Below are 18729 nucleotides of genomic sequence, written 5' to 3'. Positions count from 1 at the left end.
TTACCTGTCTGATGTGCATAGTGAGCTGGTGCTGTGTCTGACAGCTCTTGTCACACAGTGGACAGATATAAGCTGAACTGTCATCTTTGGTGTCCTGAAACATAAGAAAATGCACATACGTTAACATAAAAAACTTTTAAGAGGCTTTGGTGATGAATGTCTCTGGATCTACAAACCTCACTTTTTATAGAGACAATGATCTTTGTAATTGTGCTGACATATCTCCTTAAAATGGTCTGTAAAGGCTCTACATTTTTCTTACAATCAGAAAAAAAAACACCATTAAAGTTAACAAATATTATACTGCTCTTTTTAAACAAGATGGTAATTAATTATTTTAAATTATTTCTACTTTGTGTGTCAACTGAGATCTTTCAGGAGTTAAATGGGCAGATTTTCTAGTGGAGGCGTGTGTGTGAAGTTTAACTTCACTGAAGTTTAACTAACTGGTGTTCTCGTTTTTGGTTCATTGACTTAAAAGTGGTTGGATGAACTCCAAACTCCTTTATATAATCTGGCAATTCAACGTCCCCATCTTGTTAGAAAATAATAACAGCTTACCGAGTACTAGTTGAAACATTATCACTTACTACAAGGAACACCTGCCTACAAATTATTCTCCATTTGAGTTATCAAATACAAAAACAATCTTCACAGTTGTTTTTTAACAGTGTTTTCATGGGATTTGTTGAGATTAAGTGAAGAAATGTCGGACATTTGCTTTAAGGGCTTAACAGTCACTTCCACATGTTTTCTGCAGCCTCAGTTTGACCTTAAGGCAGCTGAACTGTGATGCATCACATGGAGCTGTAGTAACTGCCTGAGTCAGCGCAGACCTGAGAGAGTCCACCCTGATCAACAAACATGTTCTCTGCTAAAACATATTTCCTGTTTCAGCCACAGGAAGTGATGACGCAGAGAGGGACACAGCAGAGTGCATCATGGGATGGAAAGGAGAGTAGAGGCAACAGGGAGAAAAGACAAGGACAGCAAACAAAGGGCACCAACAGAGACTCTAGGCCCAGAGGCCTCTCTAAAGATGGAGACTAAACTCAGTTTGCGTTTCTTTTGTTTACCTGGTTGCGTCGTGCGTTACGACTGGGAGGAGCTCTCATGGCTGACGTGAGCGACTTGCTGGGTGAAGGGCTAGGAGCAGAGAAGAAGAGTCAGGTTACACACACATCACAGATGTAAACTCCTTTTCTAGATTTTACTGCTGTTTTAACATGTTCACTGTGACGGGCCTTAAGGTTTTACATTTCAGAGAAGAAGAATTAAAGTCAGACATGAATATAAAACCTGATTTTGGATTTCTAATATTTAGTAAACGTCACTGATGAGAAATGTTTGTAGTTTCACCTCGGGGAGGGGCCAGCAGAGGAGTTGGCAGAGGTAACTCCACTCCCTCCATCACCGTCTCTTCCGCCATTGATGGTCCCTGCTGCCGACATCACTGCTGACATCATGGCGTTGATGGAGGACAGATCGCCACCTCCTTCGGCTGCCATCACTCCTCCTCCGCCTTCACTGCTTCCACCGCCTCCTCCTCTATCTCCATTCTGTAGCTTCTCGCCTCCGCTTGCTCCCTCCTCAGTCACTCCATTCATTGCTCCTGAAGGAGTAAATAGTAATACGTGAAATTTGAGGCTCTTTTGAAGTTTTGATTACTCTACTCAGTCTTGGGCTAAAATACATCAAATTTTGAATGAGATATTGCACATACCTTTGAGCTTAATGTGCGTTTTTTCCTCTGTTAGCTCAGCTTCCTCCTCGTTTATCTCAGTGTTGGCTCCCCCTTCTTGCAGCTCCTCTGTGGAGTTTTCCATGACTGCTGGAATATAGAAAAGAAAAAAAAAAGTTTAAAATACACAGCCACATACACACTGAAGAGGGAGCAAACACTTTGGCCCATTTGTCCTGATTTTCTTAGAATGAAATCTGTTGCACCAAACTGCATTGAAAAATCTGGTAATTTAATGTTTTTCAGCATAACCTGTCTCTTGCCCCAATTTCCAGGTGTCAAGGATAAGCAGTTAAAATTAATGAATCCATGGCTAAGCACCCAACTCCACTCAACAATCTCCCAATTTGATGTTTTTGAGAATATCCTGCCTCTTGCCCAGTGCCCTAAAAGATGACCAGTTATGAATGGATAGATAAACAATAGACTCCATTAAGAAATATGGCAATTTAATGCTTTTCTGCATTACCTACTTCTCACCTAAGCGTCAAGGTGTCGAGGATAAGCAGGATGATGAGGCACTAAACTCCAAAAAATCTGAAAATCTGCCAATTTAATGTCTTAGACATATTCTGCCTTACGACTAAGGTCCTAAAATATAAGATGTTGCTATTAATGGATGGCTGAATGAACACAAAACTCTATTAGAAAAACTGGCGATTTAATGTTTTTGACTTATTACATTAAACTGAAACTCTTTATCAAATCGATAAACAAATCAGGCCTACAAATGCTTCACTAGATTTAAGACTTAATGTCAACTAAATAATTTTTAAAAGTTTACGTCATCTGTGTTGCTGGAAAGAAAGCAGGTAGGGGAGATGCTTGAGGTGCTTTTGTATGATCACAATGAACGTGGAGATTTTTCTGTGGAGCTGGTGTGTGAAGGTTAGAGGTCAACTTAAATTAGAATCACACAGGAGCTCTGAACGGTAGCTCATGGCTCGTGTTAATTTTCCACCTTGTATTTAAACACAGCATCTAGTTTCCCATTAGGAAATGCATTAGTTTTAGAACAACAAAAGTGAATTTATTTAATTAGTGTCTCTAATTGCATCATAAAAGCTTGATTTCAGATTATTTCTGCTTTCTCGACACTTCATTCTTGCCCATTATCCTTTTAAAACCACATCTCTGTGTGCTTATTCGGTGAAGTATGCTTGTACTTCAGTTTCTGATTTATTTTGACAGTAGAAACACATAAAGATGTTTAGTTGGATCAGAGAGGATGGCAGATGTGACCTTTCATCTATAACAGCAGCTCTGGTTCAGTGCCCACTGGACCAGAGGGGACAAAAAAAAGTGTTTTACAATCCTCACACCTGTCTCCAACATGGAGAGAGAAATAGAGACAACTAGGAGAAGGGAGAGAAAAGTAGAAAAGGGTTCTTCTCGGGGCAGAAGAAGGGAGCTAATTACTGTTTCCTGTTTGGCATCCCCCACAGGAAGACACTCTCCAGAATCGGCCACTTCCTTCTCCAGCTCAGCTCAGAAAGAGGTTGTATATAAGTGTGTGTGTGTGTGTGTGTGTGTGTGTGTGTGCGTGTGTGAGTGTAATAGAGGGTGGGAGAGAGTGTTTGACATTCCTCATTCAAAGAAAAACTAAGAAAGTAAAAAGCAAGAGAGGCACCAAATATACTGCAAAAGAGAGCTTTAAAATATTAAAAAGTTAAATGGAATTTGGTTAGCAACAAACTAAATTAAGAATAAGAATAAAGAATAGAGTAAGAACAGAATAAAGCCAGAAATCTCATGTTAAGTAGATGTCTAAACGCAAGCAGCTCTAAACAAATTGTGTCTCTAAGTAAATCCTTAAAATATATAGGTAATGGGTTTATAAATCATTTAATTGAATGTTTACAAACTTGCATATATAAATATATTAACACTACCCTAGCAGAAGTGTATGCATAATTATTTGTTTTGGTTGTAGCAGCCATGACTAATGGAAGTTTGGATAGGCACCAAACTCCATTAAGAAACAGATACATTGAACTTTTGCAGTGTTGTACTGAAAGCTGATGCCATTTGCCTAAAACCACATTGCTACATTGAAATCCAACACAGATGTAAAGTCATCAGTTGAATTTGTTAATTAGCTCTAGTTGTAATATAGGGTTATTTTTAAAATTACGTGTATCAGAATCACATAGAAAGAAAAATAAAAAACGAAAGTAAAAGACAGATGAGAAGAGGATGAGTGGAGTGACTGGTGACAACTGGCACAGTGTGTGCGTTATGTGTGTTGTGTTTCCACTGACCTCTCCTTGTATCACTGATCTTATATGACAAACTGTAACATGGCGGTGGCAGGTGCATTCACACACACGCACACACGCGCACCCAGATTGTTTTTTACATTAGCATCATTCGTCTTGGACACACACACACACCAGACGTTGCGATTGGCTGATGGAGTGCTCAGGCAGCAGTTTTTACAACCTGCTGAAACGAACGGCAACAGATGGCTGCAAATAGGAGAGACCAGGAGGAGGGAGGAGGAGGTGGATGGATGGATGGAGAGTAGGGGAATAAAAGGAGATTAGGAAGATAGGATGGATGGTAGGAAGAAAAGGTGGACAGAAGAAGCAAAGAAAGACTGGGAACGACCAAATAAACAAGATGCAGCAAGTGATGGTTTAGGAGAAAGATAAGTAGGAAGGCCGGTTGCAGCTAAGGAGCAGATGAAGGAGGTCAAGTACACATATAAGAAGAAACACAGAATGAGGAGAATGGTAAGGAAAGGATGAAGAGAGACTGGAGCCTTACATTATCATCTGTCATATCAGGTTCATAGGAATATTATCAGATACTATGACCTCTGACCTTTTACACCCTATGGAAGCTATACAATGTTTAGGGCTGCCACGGTGAAAGAATTACCACATGAGCTTAGCAGGCACATGTTGAGCAGCCTCACGATGACTAAAATTACACAAAAAATAACCACAAAATATGGAAAGAGCCCAAAGAGGCACACAAAATCACCACATATAGATGGAAAATGGCCACAAAGAGACATGACAACCAAAAATAAAACACAAAGTGAGCACAAAGAGATGAAAAACAGCCAGAGGCCTCTGACTCACTATGTAAAACTAAAAACCTCGTGAAAATAGCAACATCCAGTTTTGGGGATGAGCTGAAAATTAAGCTAATTAATTTCTTTCTGTTATGAAAATAGAAACAAGCCTGAAGTGAGTTTCTTTTCTTAAACAGAAGCAGTCATAAAACTGACGTTAATCGATTGAAATAATGTGGCACTGTTCAGCCAAACATGTAACCACACCTGAGGTTAAAGTAGCTCCTCAGAAATTCCCCATACCGCTGAGTTACAGTTACAATTTGCTTATATTTGATCCATTTCTGGACTAACAAATATGAACGGCTCCATTTTTTCCCAAACCCACTCACCGTGTGCATAAGACTTTGTACCTTCCTGTCTACACTACACATACAGTACATGACCATGACTCTAAGGATGAATACACTGCATATGCGATAGCTGATGTTACTACATCTGTTCCCGGCCATCACTCACACTGGCTCTGACACTCCCTCCTGACTCACACACACACACACACACACACACAAACACACACACACACACACACACACACACAGCGCTGACATCCTGACATTCTTGCACATCCATGCAAAAGCAGAAAAAAGGTCACCATGTGGGAGCCAGGGACTAAATGGATGTATGTGTGCATGTGTGTGTGCATGTGTGTGTGTGATGGAAAAGTCGTCTCTCTGCGCCAGAGTCCTGCAAACAAAGAATGCTGCTCTATTTATCCATCCATGCCTCCTCTCTCCTTCTCTGTCTCTTTCTCCTCTTCCTCATGACACAATATTAGCGTCTGATTAAGATCAGCACTATGTCAATTTTGGCCTTGACCTCATATGACTACACATTAGTACAATACAAAACCATATGATACAAAGTGATTCTTTATCATATGTTACGATGTCATACAATGTAATAAAATATGATACCTAATATCCACAGCAGGATACTAATTTTGGCTAAGCAACAGTTTAGACTGATATGTAAGAGTTCTTCAGATGGTTTTAATTAAACTGAGAAGGACTAAATCTCCAGTCTGAGGGCAAAGTTGTTTGTCTCCTTTTAAGAGTCACAGGAGATACTAATTGCATGCTTCTGTTGTGAGCTACTTGATAAAAAGCGCTGAATATCGAGTGCAAACCCTTCAAAAGATAATAAGTTGGTTATATATGGTAGTTAAAATATAGGCAGGGAATCGCCAAATCAGGGGTCGTGTTTGTAGCCACCATGCTAATCCATCCTAAAGAAATCAGCTAACAGGTGACCGTTCAGTCTGGATACATTAAGTCATGCTAGCAGCAGCAGCAGCCACCAACTACTTTAAAAACAAAAAGGACCAATTTCAAAATACAAAAAACTAACAAATTTAACATAATAATCACTGTAATGCTGCGTTAAAAAGTATTAAACCATGACAATATCTGAATTTATACATTCAGCTAATGTGGACGTAAATTCTGTTTCACAAAATGCAACAAGTAGAGAAATCAACAGAAAAATAGCATAAAAACTAAATAAAAAGCTCAAAGAAAGAAATGAGCATCTATGTTGTTTATCAGGACACTTAAACTACAGGAGCTTACCAGACGCGCCGTTTGAAGCTGAACCCGTCTTCACCTGCTAACAGGTGACGGAGCCGGAGTGCTGTTGCCGTGGTAACGTGCTGCTTAATTAAACCTGACTACTTGAGATTAGTTTATAAAGTCCTGAGATAAATATGACTTAAATTAGCACCTGCGGAAATATGAGTGCTTCCTGATTTCCATTGAAATATTATATCAAACTAAAATACATCTTTGAATTTTTGGAGTGTCGGCCTCTGGAACCTGTCACAGGCATTTCTTTTTTTTTACTTTGCCGGCATTTTTTTTGGTCCAAACATTGGTCAACACCAATGAGTCAACGTTTTCAGACCTTGTCTGTAAGATTTGTTTAATGTTTGTTCTATTTAGTAAAAAACTAGATAGATTGGTTTAGCTTCCTGTCTTGTTCTCTTGTTTTTAGGTCACGCTCAGGGCAACAATTTCACAGCATAACCCTCCCACCGTGTGAGGCACCTGTGCAGAGATGTAACCCAGTGACAGACAGATACGACGGAGGAGGAGGAGGGATGCTGTGAGGAGTGCTTGGATAGATGCATGAGTGGCTGTGTGAGAATGGAGGAAAAGTAGAGGAGGTGGAGTTTTCTGTCACCTAATCCTCATAAATCCTCTTCGTCCCTGCCTCCTTTCACCTGACATGACAGCTGAGACATAAAATCTAGACGTGAGACTCACAGCAGAGGCCTGATCGATCACCAACTACCAGTCCACAAAATCTTTATAATATTACTGGGTATTACTTGAAATGTATAATGGGTAGAAATAGAAATGTGCATACGTCTACACAGCAGGTAGCCATGTCAGGCGCCAGGTACAAAACGGACCTGGGCCATTGTGCATTTGTAGCCTGGCCCAGTTCTATTTAGCTTAACTGGGCTTAATGTTCTGATAAATCAGATTCTGAGCTGAGTCAGTATTACTTAGCTATAAAAGGTCTAATGATTATTTAAACATCTGATAAATAGTAGCATTGGAATAGCTTTGTGCTCCTCTAGCTAGTTATCAACCTTTAACATTATTAGCCTAGCATCAGCGCAGATAAGATAGCAAATGATGCTCCATTCTGTGGTATGTAGGGGTTTAAAGTATTTGTCCCACCCTGTTTGGTACAAGGTGTTTTTGTTTAGTTTGAGTTCAGTTACTAAACATATCCCTGCCAAATAACACCATTTCACTGTAAATTAGCTGTATTTGTTAGCAAGACAAAGCTCAAATTATATGTTTTCTGCTAGCTAAACACATGCCAGTTTGTAGCCCTTTAATGACAGTGTTACAGCTCAGACACAATGTCAATATTTAATGTTCTTCACGATTACCAAAAAACGATGCCTTCATTTCAGTGATGGTTGATAACATGAACACGATCAACAATGAAGTCCAGCTCTAAGGTTAGCAGCCTATTAGCCGGTTAGCATCATTTACAGCCAAGAGACAAACTGACAAAACTGACACCTGCTTTAGAAAGCAAACAGCCCCATAGGACTCTGAACTCTTCCTCTTTTTTTCTAACCTTCTCTATTTATATTCATATCACTCTCTTTCATTGAGGTGGGATATTTGTATCAGTGTGTCCTCCTGGGTGTCAGCTAACAGTCTGTGTTTAGCAGTAGCGATCTAGAGAGGGATAGAAGGATGTATGGGAAGATAGATGGAGGAGTGGGGGAGGACAGGATTCGGTGACCATATGTTGGCTATTTATTACCTCTTAACTGTCACTCTCTGTTTTTCCATCCATCTACCCATCTCTTTCTCTTTTTACCTCATTTAAAAGGGCTTCAACTGCACAACAACATGACAGACACCAGAGGAAACTAGATTCCAGTCAACATTCCTTTAAAAATACATTAGCCTATATTCAGCCATTGCCTTAGTCTCTAATAAAAAGCACAATCATGTGACCAAGTAGAGGGTAATATTGTCTAAATACCATTTCACTGAATGGATTTATAGTTAAGTTACCTTTACTTTGCTTTAACCAACATATAAGTTAGCTAATGTATGCTACGTTAACAAACACTGTAATCCATCAAAACTAACACATGCTGCTAGCATTTCAAGCTAATTAGCCAATAAAAGCTACTTTCATTGAAGCCAACTGAAGCCAGTTAGCTCAAGTCAGCTAGCAGTTTATACAATTATTGAATAATGAAGGTAATGTCAACACTGAGCCAGCTTGACCAATTTCCATAAAACTGAATCTATTTTGTGGTTACATTAGCAATCTGTGCATCACTGTAGTTAAAAAAAGGTTAAGTCATTTATACAATTCACAACTGAACCGATAATACTATCAATGGAAGCTAATTAGCATACAGTATATTTTGCTCCACTAATAGCGTACTGATGCTGGCAGCTGAAGCTAATTAGCCTTAGCCTGCTAATTTTAACAGGCCGTGGTTTATAAGCAATCCAACTAAACTGCCAACTAATCATCAATAAACTGGAACAACTTATTTACAATTCAGTGTATTTGTTGCACTTAAAGGTTTCATTTCTGCTTTGCGCTGTGTTAGCATAGATACCTTACATTGTGCTAGTGTTGAAACAGAAGCACGTGAATGTGAGTAGGGAAACTGTGCACCATCACAAAGCAGCAGTGGTGCTAGCATCTGAAGCTAATTAGAATACCTAAGCTATCTGTGCCGAGTGCTGATGCCGGCAGCTGAAGCTAATTACCTTATGTCAGCTGGATCAACTTTTCAGCTGAGGCAGTTTCATTTAATTACTGCTCATTCCTAAAATGGCAGCACGCGTAGTGCAAATTATTTTTCAGAGAAAGTGTGAAGTGGAGGAAACAACAACGATGCAGGGTGTTTTTGTGGGTTTCTCCTCCATTTTCAAATCAGAAATAACAACATAATAGTCTTGCTGTCGTATATGGCCTAAAGTAGGTGCACAGGTTATTACAGAGCAATATCCCTGGATGAACTCAAGCGTCAAACTTTGAAGACAGACACTCCCACATTATCTACTAGAATATATTCGGATTCTAATGAAATCCTGGTCTTCCCTGGAAAAATGAGCAATATGCTGTCTCCCTGCCAAGAAATCATTATATGATCAAGACTAAACCTTCAATCCAAATACCAGTGCCTGAGAAAGGTGATGCTGGTATTTCAGCTAATTGATGTAGTTACCAAACTAGCTGCAGAAACTGAAAGAATCTTTTTCTCTCTTTATCTCTTTCTGTTTCTGTGTCTCTCTCAACCGCAACAGGAAGCTCACACTCACGAGAGTCACAAGAGAGTGCTTTGCTGCTTCCCCATGTGAGAGAGAGAGAGACAGAGACAGAGTGATGGGCATAATCTCTCTCTCTTTCTCACTGACCTCCCATCTGCCTCCCCCTCCTCCCACACCACCATCTAACACTCAGCTGCCAGTACCCATCCTCCACTCCTTCCTCCGCTCCCCTCGCAGCAGTTCTTTGTCGTAACTTGTTAACACACACTTACGAAACTAAACATCCAAAGTCAGATACTGCACCTTGGCTTTACCCTACGGCCGAAAGGAACTAGACAGATGAGCGTTACAGCCGAATGGGGCCACTGATGTTGGAACCTGGCCGGTGTTTCCTGAACATTTGATGGCTGACGTTGGGTGACACGATCTTGAATATTTCATGTTTTATCAAAGACCAGAGACTCTTTTAGTTGTTTATTTTATGTGCTGATAATACAGCCAAGCTCAAGCTGTATGAAAGCCCAACTATGAGTCTAGTAACTCCAAAACTATGGACACCTGAAAACACTTTGCAACTCTGTACGTTGTTAAACTAATCGGCTACTTGTTGCAGTTGCAATTGTGAAATTCACAATAAAAAGCTCTAAACCAAATAAAAACCAGTATAAAGGGATGTCCACCGTTTCTCAAAGAAGACAGCGACTCAACTCAAACTATACATGGGTGCAGCCCTGACTCTCCCTCTACTCATCCTCTCTCCTCCCTTCTGTCTTGCGCCTCCTCCTCCTCTTTCTTTCTTGCATCATCCTGTCTTTCAGGCTCTTCCTCACTCTGTGTGCCCGGTTACAGATTGACTTGTGCGTGTTTGCAGCTCACATATGAACACAGCGTGGAGTTTAGACCCGGCGCGATAAAGTGTTGAGATAGCACTGACGGTGTGTCAGCTCTACTGTACCACATACCAGAGGGGGGAGTCAGAGAGGGAGGAGAGCGACTCAGCCAACCACTGAACAGACTGACTGTGGAAAATGTCCGGCAGGTCTCAGCCAATCAGGACACAGATTCCTATACTCACAAACACACTCACACACAATTATCCTCCCTGTGTGTGTGAACTTCAAATGCACATTTCTACTATACACTTAAACTATTTTGCTTTTTCTCTCTGTATGTGTTGGTTTCAGGGATTTCTTATTTGTAAGACCTAATTTAAAACACTACAGATTTATTACATCCATTTTTTCCTACTTCTTATTTATGGCTCAAATGAATAAGATTCTTCTCTAATTCTAATTTAGGAAAATGACAACAAATCCACTCTGAATCATAATTATCACTTAATAATACACTTAATATTCTACAGATTTAATAACTTCCACTGTGTGAATACTGTGTTATTTGCTGTCACTTCAGCCCTAAAAAAATATTTTCACTTATTACTCTGAACTCAAACCTACAGAACCTGATTTTACCTTTATAATGTTTCCAGGGGTCACTCAAAATGTTAAAGCATGTTCTGCATGATTAATGTGAGGAGATATAAAAAATAATATAAAAATATCCTAATAATGCTCAGTCCTGCAGCTATAAATGCAAACTGAGTACAAACCTTGCAACAAAACACAAAATGCTGACTGATACAGAGTGAGAACTGAAGAACCCAACAATTCTTTAACAATCAGGAAAACAGAACCAGAACCTTTTCAGAAAGCTGAGGCAGATATTTTCACTCTAACATAATAATGAAACACATGGAGCTTCACATGTAAATTAATAAAGTGTCTGCAGTCATGCATTTTAAAAAATTACTAAATGTTCTTCTTTCACATCAACTAAGGCAGAAATAATAAAGTAATGTGTGTGATGATGGCAGGGGGCAAAGAGGCGGAGCGAGAAGCGGCAGGTGATGCTGCGTTTACAGGTGTGTTTTAAAGTTTCTGATGACAAACAGACTTGTAAAAGCGAGTGGAAGATGGCGAAGCTGTTGAAGGTGGAATGGAAACGAGAGGAAGACGGTGGGTGGAGGGATAACGGCCATGCTGCTCAATGGATGAAAGAGGAAAAAAAGAGGGAATAAGAGAAGAGGTGGGAAAGAAAGAAGAGAGGAAACAAGAAGGAGAGGAAATGAGGATAGAAGAGGATGAAAGAAAAAGAAAACAAGAAGGGAAGAGGAGAGCAGGAGAGGACAAGAGGAGAATAACAAGGACAGAGGAGTAGGACATAGGAAGAAAAGCAGAGCAGGAGAAGAAACTAGCAGAGGACGAGGACGAAGAACATGGAACAAGGAAAAGGGAAAGTAGAGAAGATCAGAAAAGGAGAAGAAGCAATGAGAGAAGGGCAGTAAAGAAGGACAGGAAATGCAGAGATGAAATCAGGAGAGAAGGGGAAGAAAAGAAGAAGAAACAAGAGATGACGACAGGAAATGAGAGTAAAGAAGAACAAGAAGAAAAGAGGAGAATAACGAAACTAGGAGATAAAATGGCGAGAGAAGGAAAAGACACAAAACAAGGAGAGAGGAGGAGGAAAGGAAACAAGCAGAAAAGGATATAAAGAAGTGCAGCACCAGAGCTGTAGTTGTGTTTGCGGTGTTGCTGATGAATACATGGATAAATGAACTGATGAAGGGGTGAAGGGAGGGAAGGAGGGAAGGAGGAGCATATTTACCCGTCCTTTTCGTAAATCAACGCTCGTTCGAGTCTCGGGGCGGGGCGGGAGGGGGTGGGTTTGTTGTGTGTGTGTCTGCAACCACTGCTCACACTGCAGGGGGAGAGCACAGAAACACAATCAGTGACGCACACTTACACTCAAAAACAACTCCACAGAATGCATGCACACACACAGGAGCGACACATGGAGGCATATTGATACGCACAAATTCACAAGGGAAGTAGCTTAAAACATAATGAACACCATTTCCCAGAAGCTGTAGGTGTACTAAATGTCGTGACTTTCTAAAACACTTCCTGCACGTGGAAAATAAGCGTGTAAAAGTGAGCAGTTTGAGATTCAGCTGAAACATCAACAAACACAAAAAAAGTTTACACCAGATCCAGCTCTGAATACAAACGTCCACTTTTTACACTCAAATAAACTGGTATCACAGAAAAAACGAATCCCTGACTGAAAGTACAGAGGTCAGTGTGCAGTATTAGTACAGCGCATTACTGTGTTTGCATGTTGTACTGTTTCTGAGCTGATGCAATCACAGACGGATAACAGACGGCACACAGAAACAAACTGAACTGGGGAAGATGCTGTTCAGGCCCAGAGCCACTCAGATACCTGGTATCTACAGCATGTAGGGCAACAACAGATAACAAGTAGGCCAAGTGACTTTATAATAAATGATATGTGGTCATACTCAAGTCCACATTATGTGATTACTCATTAATATTTCATGCATGTGAAATCTTGTGTGTATACGAAGTAAAGTTTTGTGTCAACGTGTGGATTTAAAATGGTTTGTGCTTAAAAGACAAATCAAAAACAACAGAATGAACCAAAGGTGATGTCCGGTGGAAACAGACTTAGCTGAGCTAAAGATGGTGAGCAGCTCCTGATGGGGGAGCTGAGCATCAGTACTGCACAAAGACGATAATCTGCTGCTGTTAAACAGGGCGAACCGAGGTAAAGGATGGGTGAGGGACAGAGGGATGGATGGAGACAGAGAAATAAAAACTTGGCAAGGAAAGAAATGTATGGGGGGAAGCTGGATGAAGGGATGCAACAGGCTGCATAGCTTGTGGATGTTCAGTAGGAGTATTCATGGATGGATGCAAAGAGGACTGGTGGATGGATGAGGAGAAAAAAAGAGGGGGAAGGAGAGAAAGATTAAGAGCTTAGAGGGATGATAAGACTAATTAGAAGGCAACTGAGGATGGGCAGGGAGGAGAGGGATGAACAAAAGAGGAAGGAAAATGTTTACCAATTTACTGAATTACATCTATCCCTACATTTGAATTAGCTGGACTTGTCCCATGCCGAGCCAAAAAAAAAAAAAAAACAAAAAAAAAAAGGGTTTTGTCGCTGCTGTTGTCAGTGTTAACAGGCTGCTGGAGATAAAGGAGGTGTAAACTGATACAGGGAGGTGCCACAGCTCCCACCTAAACCAGGGTTTATCACCATGCTCTCCCTCCACCACACAAAGCCCCCGCTAAGCCAGCAGCTAATGAGCTAGCCTGGCTAACTCACTTTAGCTTCGTTCTGCTACAGACACAGGCTGCAGCATTGTTTGTAGCTTTGCGGCTTGAAAACTGATAACGAGAGCTGCCACCGTTATCAAGGCCAAGGTTTAATGTTAATAAAAAGGAGACACATTTCCCCTCACTGTGCCAAAGACCGTTCCGTCAAAGCAGAAGCTAATCTTTGAGGCTATTTTTACACATTTTGGTGACTCATGCCGGAGCGTTCAAACTGTGATTCGTAGCATCATCGGTTGTGATGCTACGGCCTTTACTTTAAGCAAACGCTAAAGGTTAAGGCTAAGGCTAGCATTTGCATCTAAGCTAAGAGTTTGTTCAAAAGTCCTTTCAAGTGTAGAAATACACTAATTGAATTACAATCAGCTATTAGATTTGACATCATTTATAAAGTAACTTTGTGTAAAACATGTATAAAAACATACAAAGTTATAGTTAATGTGGATAACATCTGTTAGCAGTAGGGTTTGAGGGGTCTCATGTAATGCTCTTCTGTAGTATAAATCTATTTTACAAATGTTCCGATGGACTTTATTAGATTTTACCATCACAAGTTGTTTGCTTCCTAAACAACAATAACATCATGTTTTTATATCTCATCAGGTCTGAACAAGTCTGGACCTCTAAATGATAACATGCTTTCTTTTATCTTTGGACCCAAAACTCTAAATAACATTCAGTTATTCACCAAAGATGCAGGTAAATAAAACTATACTGAACATAAAAAAGGGGCGTCTTGCACACTTCTGCTCCAAAACAAAATAATCAAACACAGATAATAACATTTATCATTAATTATTACCTAATAAACACTTGAAGCACTGGAGCGTGCAGCCTGCTGTTTTCTTCAAAATGTCTGCTGGGTTTAGCAGCATTTTTACTACATACAAGCCATGAAACATTAACCAGCTGTGGTGTCAGTTGTGTGCTGGTTAGTTTCTGTTACAGAGTAACTGGGTTGACTGAGAACGAGCAGGAGGAATGACGATGCAAAACACGAGAGCAGTTTGTGGACGAAAAGATGCTTCCAACTGTGAAAGTCAGGCCAGCAGTAATCAGCGGGCCTGTAACACACTCTGATGGTAAAAATAACTTGCTGAGCAGGATGAGGAATGTGTGCGGAAGAATGCCGCTCTGCTTTTGGTTGACAGGCATGGACAAGTGCAGAGAGCCGGGAGGAGGAGAGAGAAGAGGACGCGAGGAGAGGAGAGGGAGCAGGGAGGGAGCAAAGGTTGCAGGCAAGGAGGTACAAGGCGAGAGGCGAGGATGGGAGGATGGGAGGCTGCAGGAGCGGAGAAATGAGGAGGGCGGATGAACAAGTTTTATATTTATAAAAGGTGAAAAAGAGAAGGAACAAAAAACTGTTTGCATCAGTTTTTAAACTGTAACGCTTTACTATAGTTTAGAACTTTAAACGACCCAAATACAGCATTTCCTGCAGACACAAAGTGTGTGTGTGTGTGTGTGTGTGTGTGTGTGTGTGTGTGGTGTGTATACGTTCAGCCAGATGTGTGGCTGATCTAAAAAAAAAAAAAAAAGAGAAGCTACACTTGGCAGTATATAATTTCTATTATATACTGAAGAAAAGGATGTGTATGTACAGCGTAAACAACAAAAGATGCTAAGAGGTAGAAAAAACAAAACAAAACATGCAACTAACCTAAGAGGGATGTAAAATAAACATGGAGACACGAGTGACACGAAAACAGACTCTTCACTCACTCACACTCACACACACACACCTATAGGCTGCTGTACAGGAAACAGGGTGTATCTTTATATGGCCCTGTGCTGTGTTTCACAATTCCCACTGATGCAGCACATGCAGGGTAGATCGAGCGAGGTTCAAGTGACTGGACTACAGAGAGAGAGGGGTGGGGGGTGGGAGAGAGATGATCCTGTGGGTGTAGACGGAGCGTTCACTGACTGTAAGAAAAAAAGGAAGTGAGAGAAGGAGGACAACGTAAGAAAGAGGCAAAGAGAGAAAATCCAGTCAAACCAGAAGAGCCACTTCGCTGTTTATCCCGCACTAAACTCTGCCCTGATTGGCCCGCTGCCTGCCACCCTCCGTGTAACCTCACGGCGGATTGGCTGCTTCTGGGACTGTGGCCCTGGCAGACTGCCTGACTCCTGCCTCAAGGACATCAACACCTCCTCCCCCACCGCTCTCTCTCTCTCTCTCTCTCTCTCTCTCTCTGTTCTTTTATTGCTCACTCGCTCTGTTTCTCCAGAGCATCCTTATCGACTGTTGAGACCACACGACATGAGTCAGTACCTGTAGTTACTGGTTAACTTTCTGTTCAAGTCTGATCATGTGTCGACTGATATCTACTCAACGTTTCTCAGATCTTAAAGCCCTGACGTGTCTAAAAAGACCTTAACATGTTGTGTAACTCACGTATGATGCCAGGTAAAAGGATGACTTTATGAAGAAGTCTTTAAGTGCTCTTATAGACGGCCTTTAAACTAAAAAAATGGCCCCTGGGCATGGACAGACAAACAACCCCCATCCCGTGAAGTCTCTGTTTTTCAGTTATGTGTTTCTTTTTGGTCATTTTTCATCTCTTTTGTGATCTTTCAGTCTGTTTTTGATCATTTTTTGTGGCATTTTGTGTCTATTGTGGATCTTTCTGTGCTTTTTGCTGTCATTTCATGTGGTTTTGGTTAGTTTTATTTTTGTCTTTTTGGATTTATTTTGTGTCTATTTAAGATCATCATATGTTTCCTTTTGGTCATTTTTTCTTCCCAGTAATATTTTGTCATCATTTGCCTTTGTAATTATTCAGGTTTTTGTAGTCATTTTAATGGGCATTGTTTGTAATTTTTTAATTTTTCTCTTTTGGTTGTCATTTTGACTATATATTAAGTCACCATGTGTGTTGGTCTGTTTTCAATTATTTGTGATCCCTTTGTGTCTATTTTGTTTGTTTGTGCCATTAGAATTATTTTGAGCCCATTTAAATAATCTAATATGTCTCTCTTTAGTTGTTTTCTGTCATTTTCTGTGTACCCTTGGTCCATTTTTGTCTCTTTGTTGTAATTTGTTTCACTTTGGGATCACTTCTCATGTTTTAAACTGAACCCTGTGACTTTCAAACAGCCTGATGGGTGAGTGTTAATATCCATCCATGCCTGTCGGTCATTATAAACTCGTGCTCAGTAGTTAAACATTACATAGCTATATTTTAAATTCAAGGGAAGAAAAGCTTCAGGAGGTAATATTCAGACCCTCTACTCCATCACAGGCCATGTACTTAAAATGTAAGTAAATCTGTTAAGTATCATCAGACCCCTGTGGGTGATACATCTTACATTCCTGTGTAATCAGCATTTAGGCTGTTTGAGCAGACCTCAAGTTTGAACAATTTTCTAAAGGACTAATGATTAGTATCTATAATCTAATTTATCGATGTGCTGATTATCCATTAACTGGGTCGCAAAATCTGAAATTGAAACAGTTTCTTTTGTTTTGTTGTAAAATGTAAGTCTCCTATTTCTTCTATGACTAAACCAGTTTGGAGGAAGTACTAGTTTCATGTCCTAAAGGCGCTTTAGGACGCATCAAGAAGCACATGAACTCCTCAATAATGCTTTATAAAGCTGCTCAAGATGCACAAGTCCATTTTTGAGTTGCAACACTGCATTAACTTGTGTTAAATGTTGTTATGATGATGCTTTGATATTCATCAAATAGAAACTGCCCTGGTTCTCCGCGTCATGATGCAGCAGTATTAGTTCCTGTATTTGAGCGTGGGCTGATTCCTCATATGAACTTGGGAAAGATGAGAAAATGAAAAGCCTGCAGAAATTCACATCAGCTGACTCTTTATGAGCAGCGTGTGTGTGTGCACACACACAAACAGAGGCTCATTTAGTGTCCTCTTTGTAACTTGACATTTTGTCGCCGTCTTGCGCCATCTTCCTCCTCGTTTTCCAGCTTTATTCTGTAACTAATGACAATAAGTCAGAGTGGGGGCTGTGGAGGGGGTCCATGTCAATGTGCTGAGCAGCTGTCTCGCACACACACATGCACACACACTATAAACAGGTGCCAGAGACAGCCAACGGCCTCTGCTCTCTCCTCTGTGAGACCTCTATTCATTCACACCACGCTAACAGATGCTAACCTGGTCGAGATGCTGCAAGTGTGTGTCTGCATGTTCATGTGTGAGTGATGCAGCCACTTGTGTTTCCTATGTGTGTGTGTGTGTGTGTGTGTGTGTGTGTGTGTGTTAACGTCTCACTAAAAGCTTTATTCACATGTGAGTCACCAGATGCCAACCTGGAACATCAAGTTTCTTGTTGCTCGGCCAAACACTTGCGCTGCTGCTGCCATTTTCTTTCACCAGATTGTGTGTCTCCAATAAAGTGGCAGTGTGCAGATGTTAACACAAACTAAACAGTTTTCGTTTTCTTAGTCATCTCTTAGTTTTTTTTTTTATTAATTCGCTAGCTGCAACTAACTAAGAAATTGTCTTTAAATACCTTGTTAGTTAAATAAAAATCCCTAAATCTGTTCAGTTCAGTTTATGAGAAAGAAAAGAAGCTAATTTTCACAGTGTTTCACACTGTATCACATTTTTTCTATCCGATTAACTGACTGATTGTTTCATCTCTAGTTTACACAACATGTCTGTTCAAAAGTTGTGATTTTAATTTAATTAAGTGTTTAATAAAGTGGATGTTCTACACACAAACAACAGGTGGCAGATGATTCAAGATTCAGGATTTTAGTGGGAGTCTTCAGAGAACGTTAATCTAATTATAATTGTGACCTAATGTTTCACCACATCACCCAACCCAATGTCTACAGATGAGTCTAAGTGAGGAGTATGATGGGATATGGAGTCAGCTCATAGTGCTCTCCTCCTTTTCACCACTTTCATCATTAAAAAGAGAAAAAAGGAAACTTATTTTCCACTGTGGCTGGAAAATAAA

At 40.3% G+C, this 18729-nt stretch overlaps 1 protein-coding gene across 2 annotated transcripts in view; it reads right to left on the bottom strand.

The window, feature by feature from the left end:
* rreb1a (ras responsive element binding protein 1a) overlaps window positions 1–18729 on the bottom strand; it is a 60012-nt gene that overhangs the window by 21678 nt on the left and 19605 nt on the right. Inside the window, exons 2-6 of one of the 2 annotated variants that reach the window (XM_026362191.1) lie at window positions 12257–12349; window positions 1724–1831; window positions 1360–1612; window positions 1077–1146; window positions 5–94 (exon numbers count right to left, since the gene is read on the bottom strand). In XM_026362191.1, the coding sequence (XP_026217976.1) occupies window positions 5–94; window positions 1077–1146; window positions 1360–1612; window positions 1724–1826 (516 nt within the window). In that variant the 5' untranslated portion in view covers window positions 1827–1831; window positions 12257–12349. The remainder of the gene's footprint in view (window positions 1–4; window positions 95–1076; window positions 1147–1359; window positions 1613–1723; window positions 1832–12256; window positions 12350–18729) is intronic. The other variant, XM_026362190.1, reaches the window with a different exon arrangement.

This window comes from Anabas testudineus, chromosome 2 (assembly GCF_900324465.2).
Source record: "Anabas testudineus chromosome 2, fAnaTes1.2, whole genome shotgun sequence".
NCBI lineage: Eukaryota > Metazoa > Chordata > Actinopteri > Anabantiformes > Anabantidae > Anabas > Anabas testudineus.
Note: the sequence above shows the minus strand (reverse complement) of the source record. Positions and strands in the feature narration are given on the sequence as shown.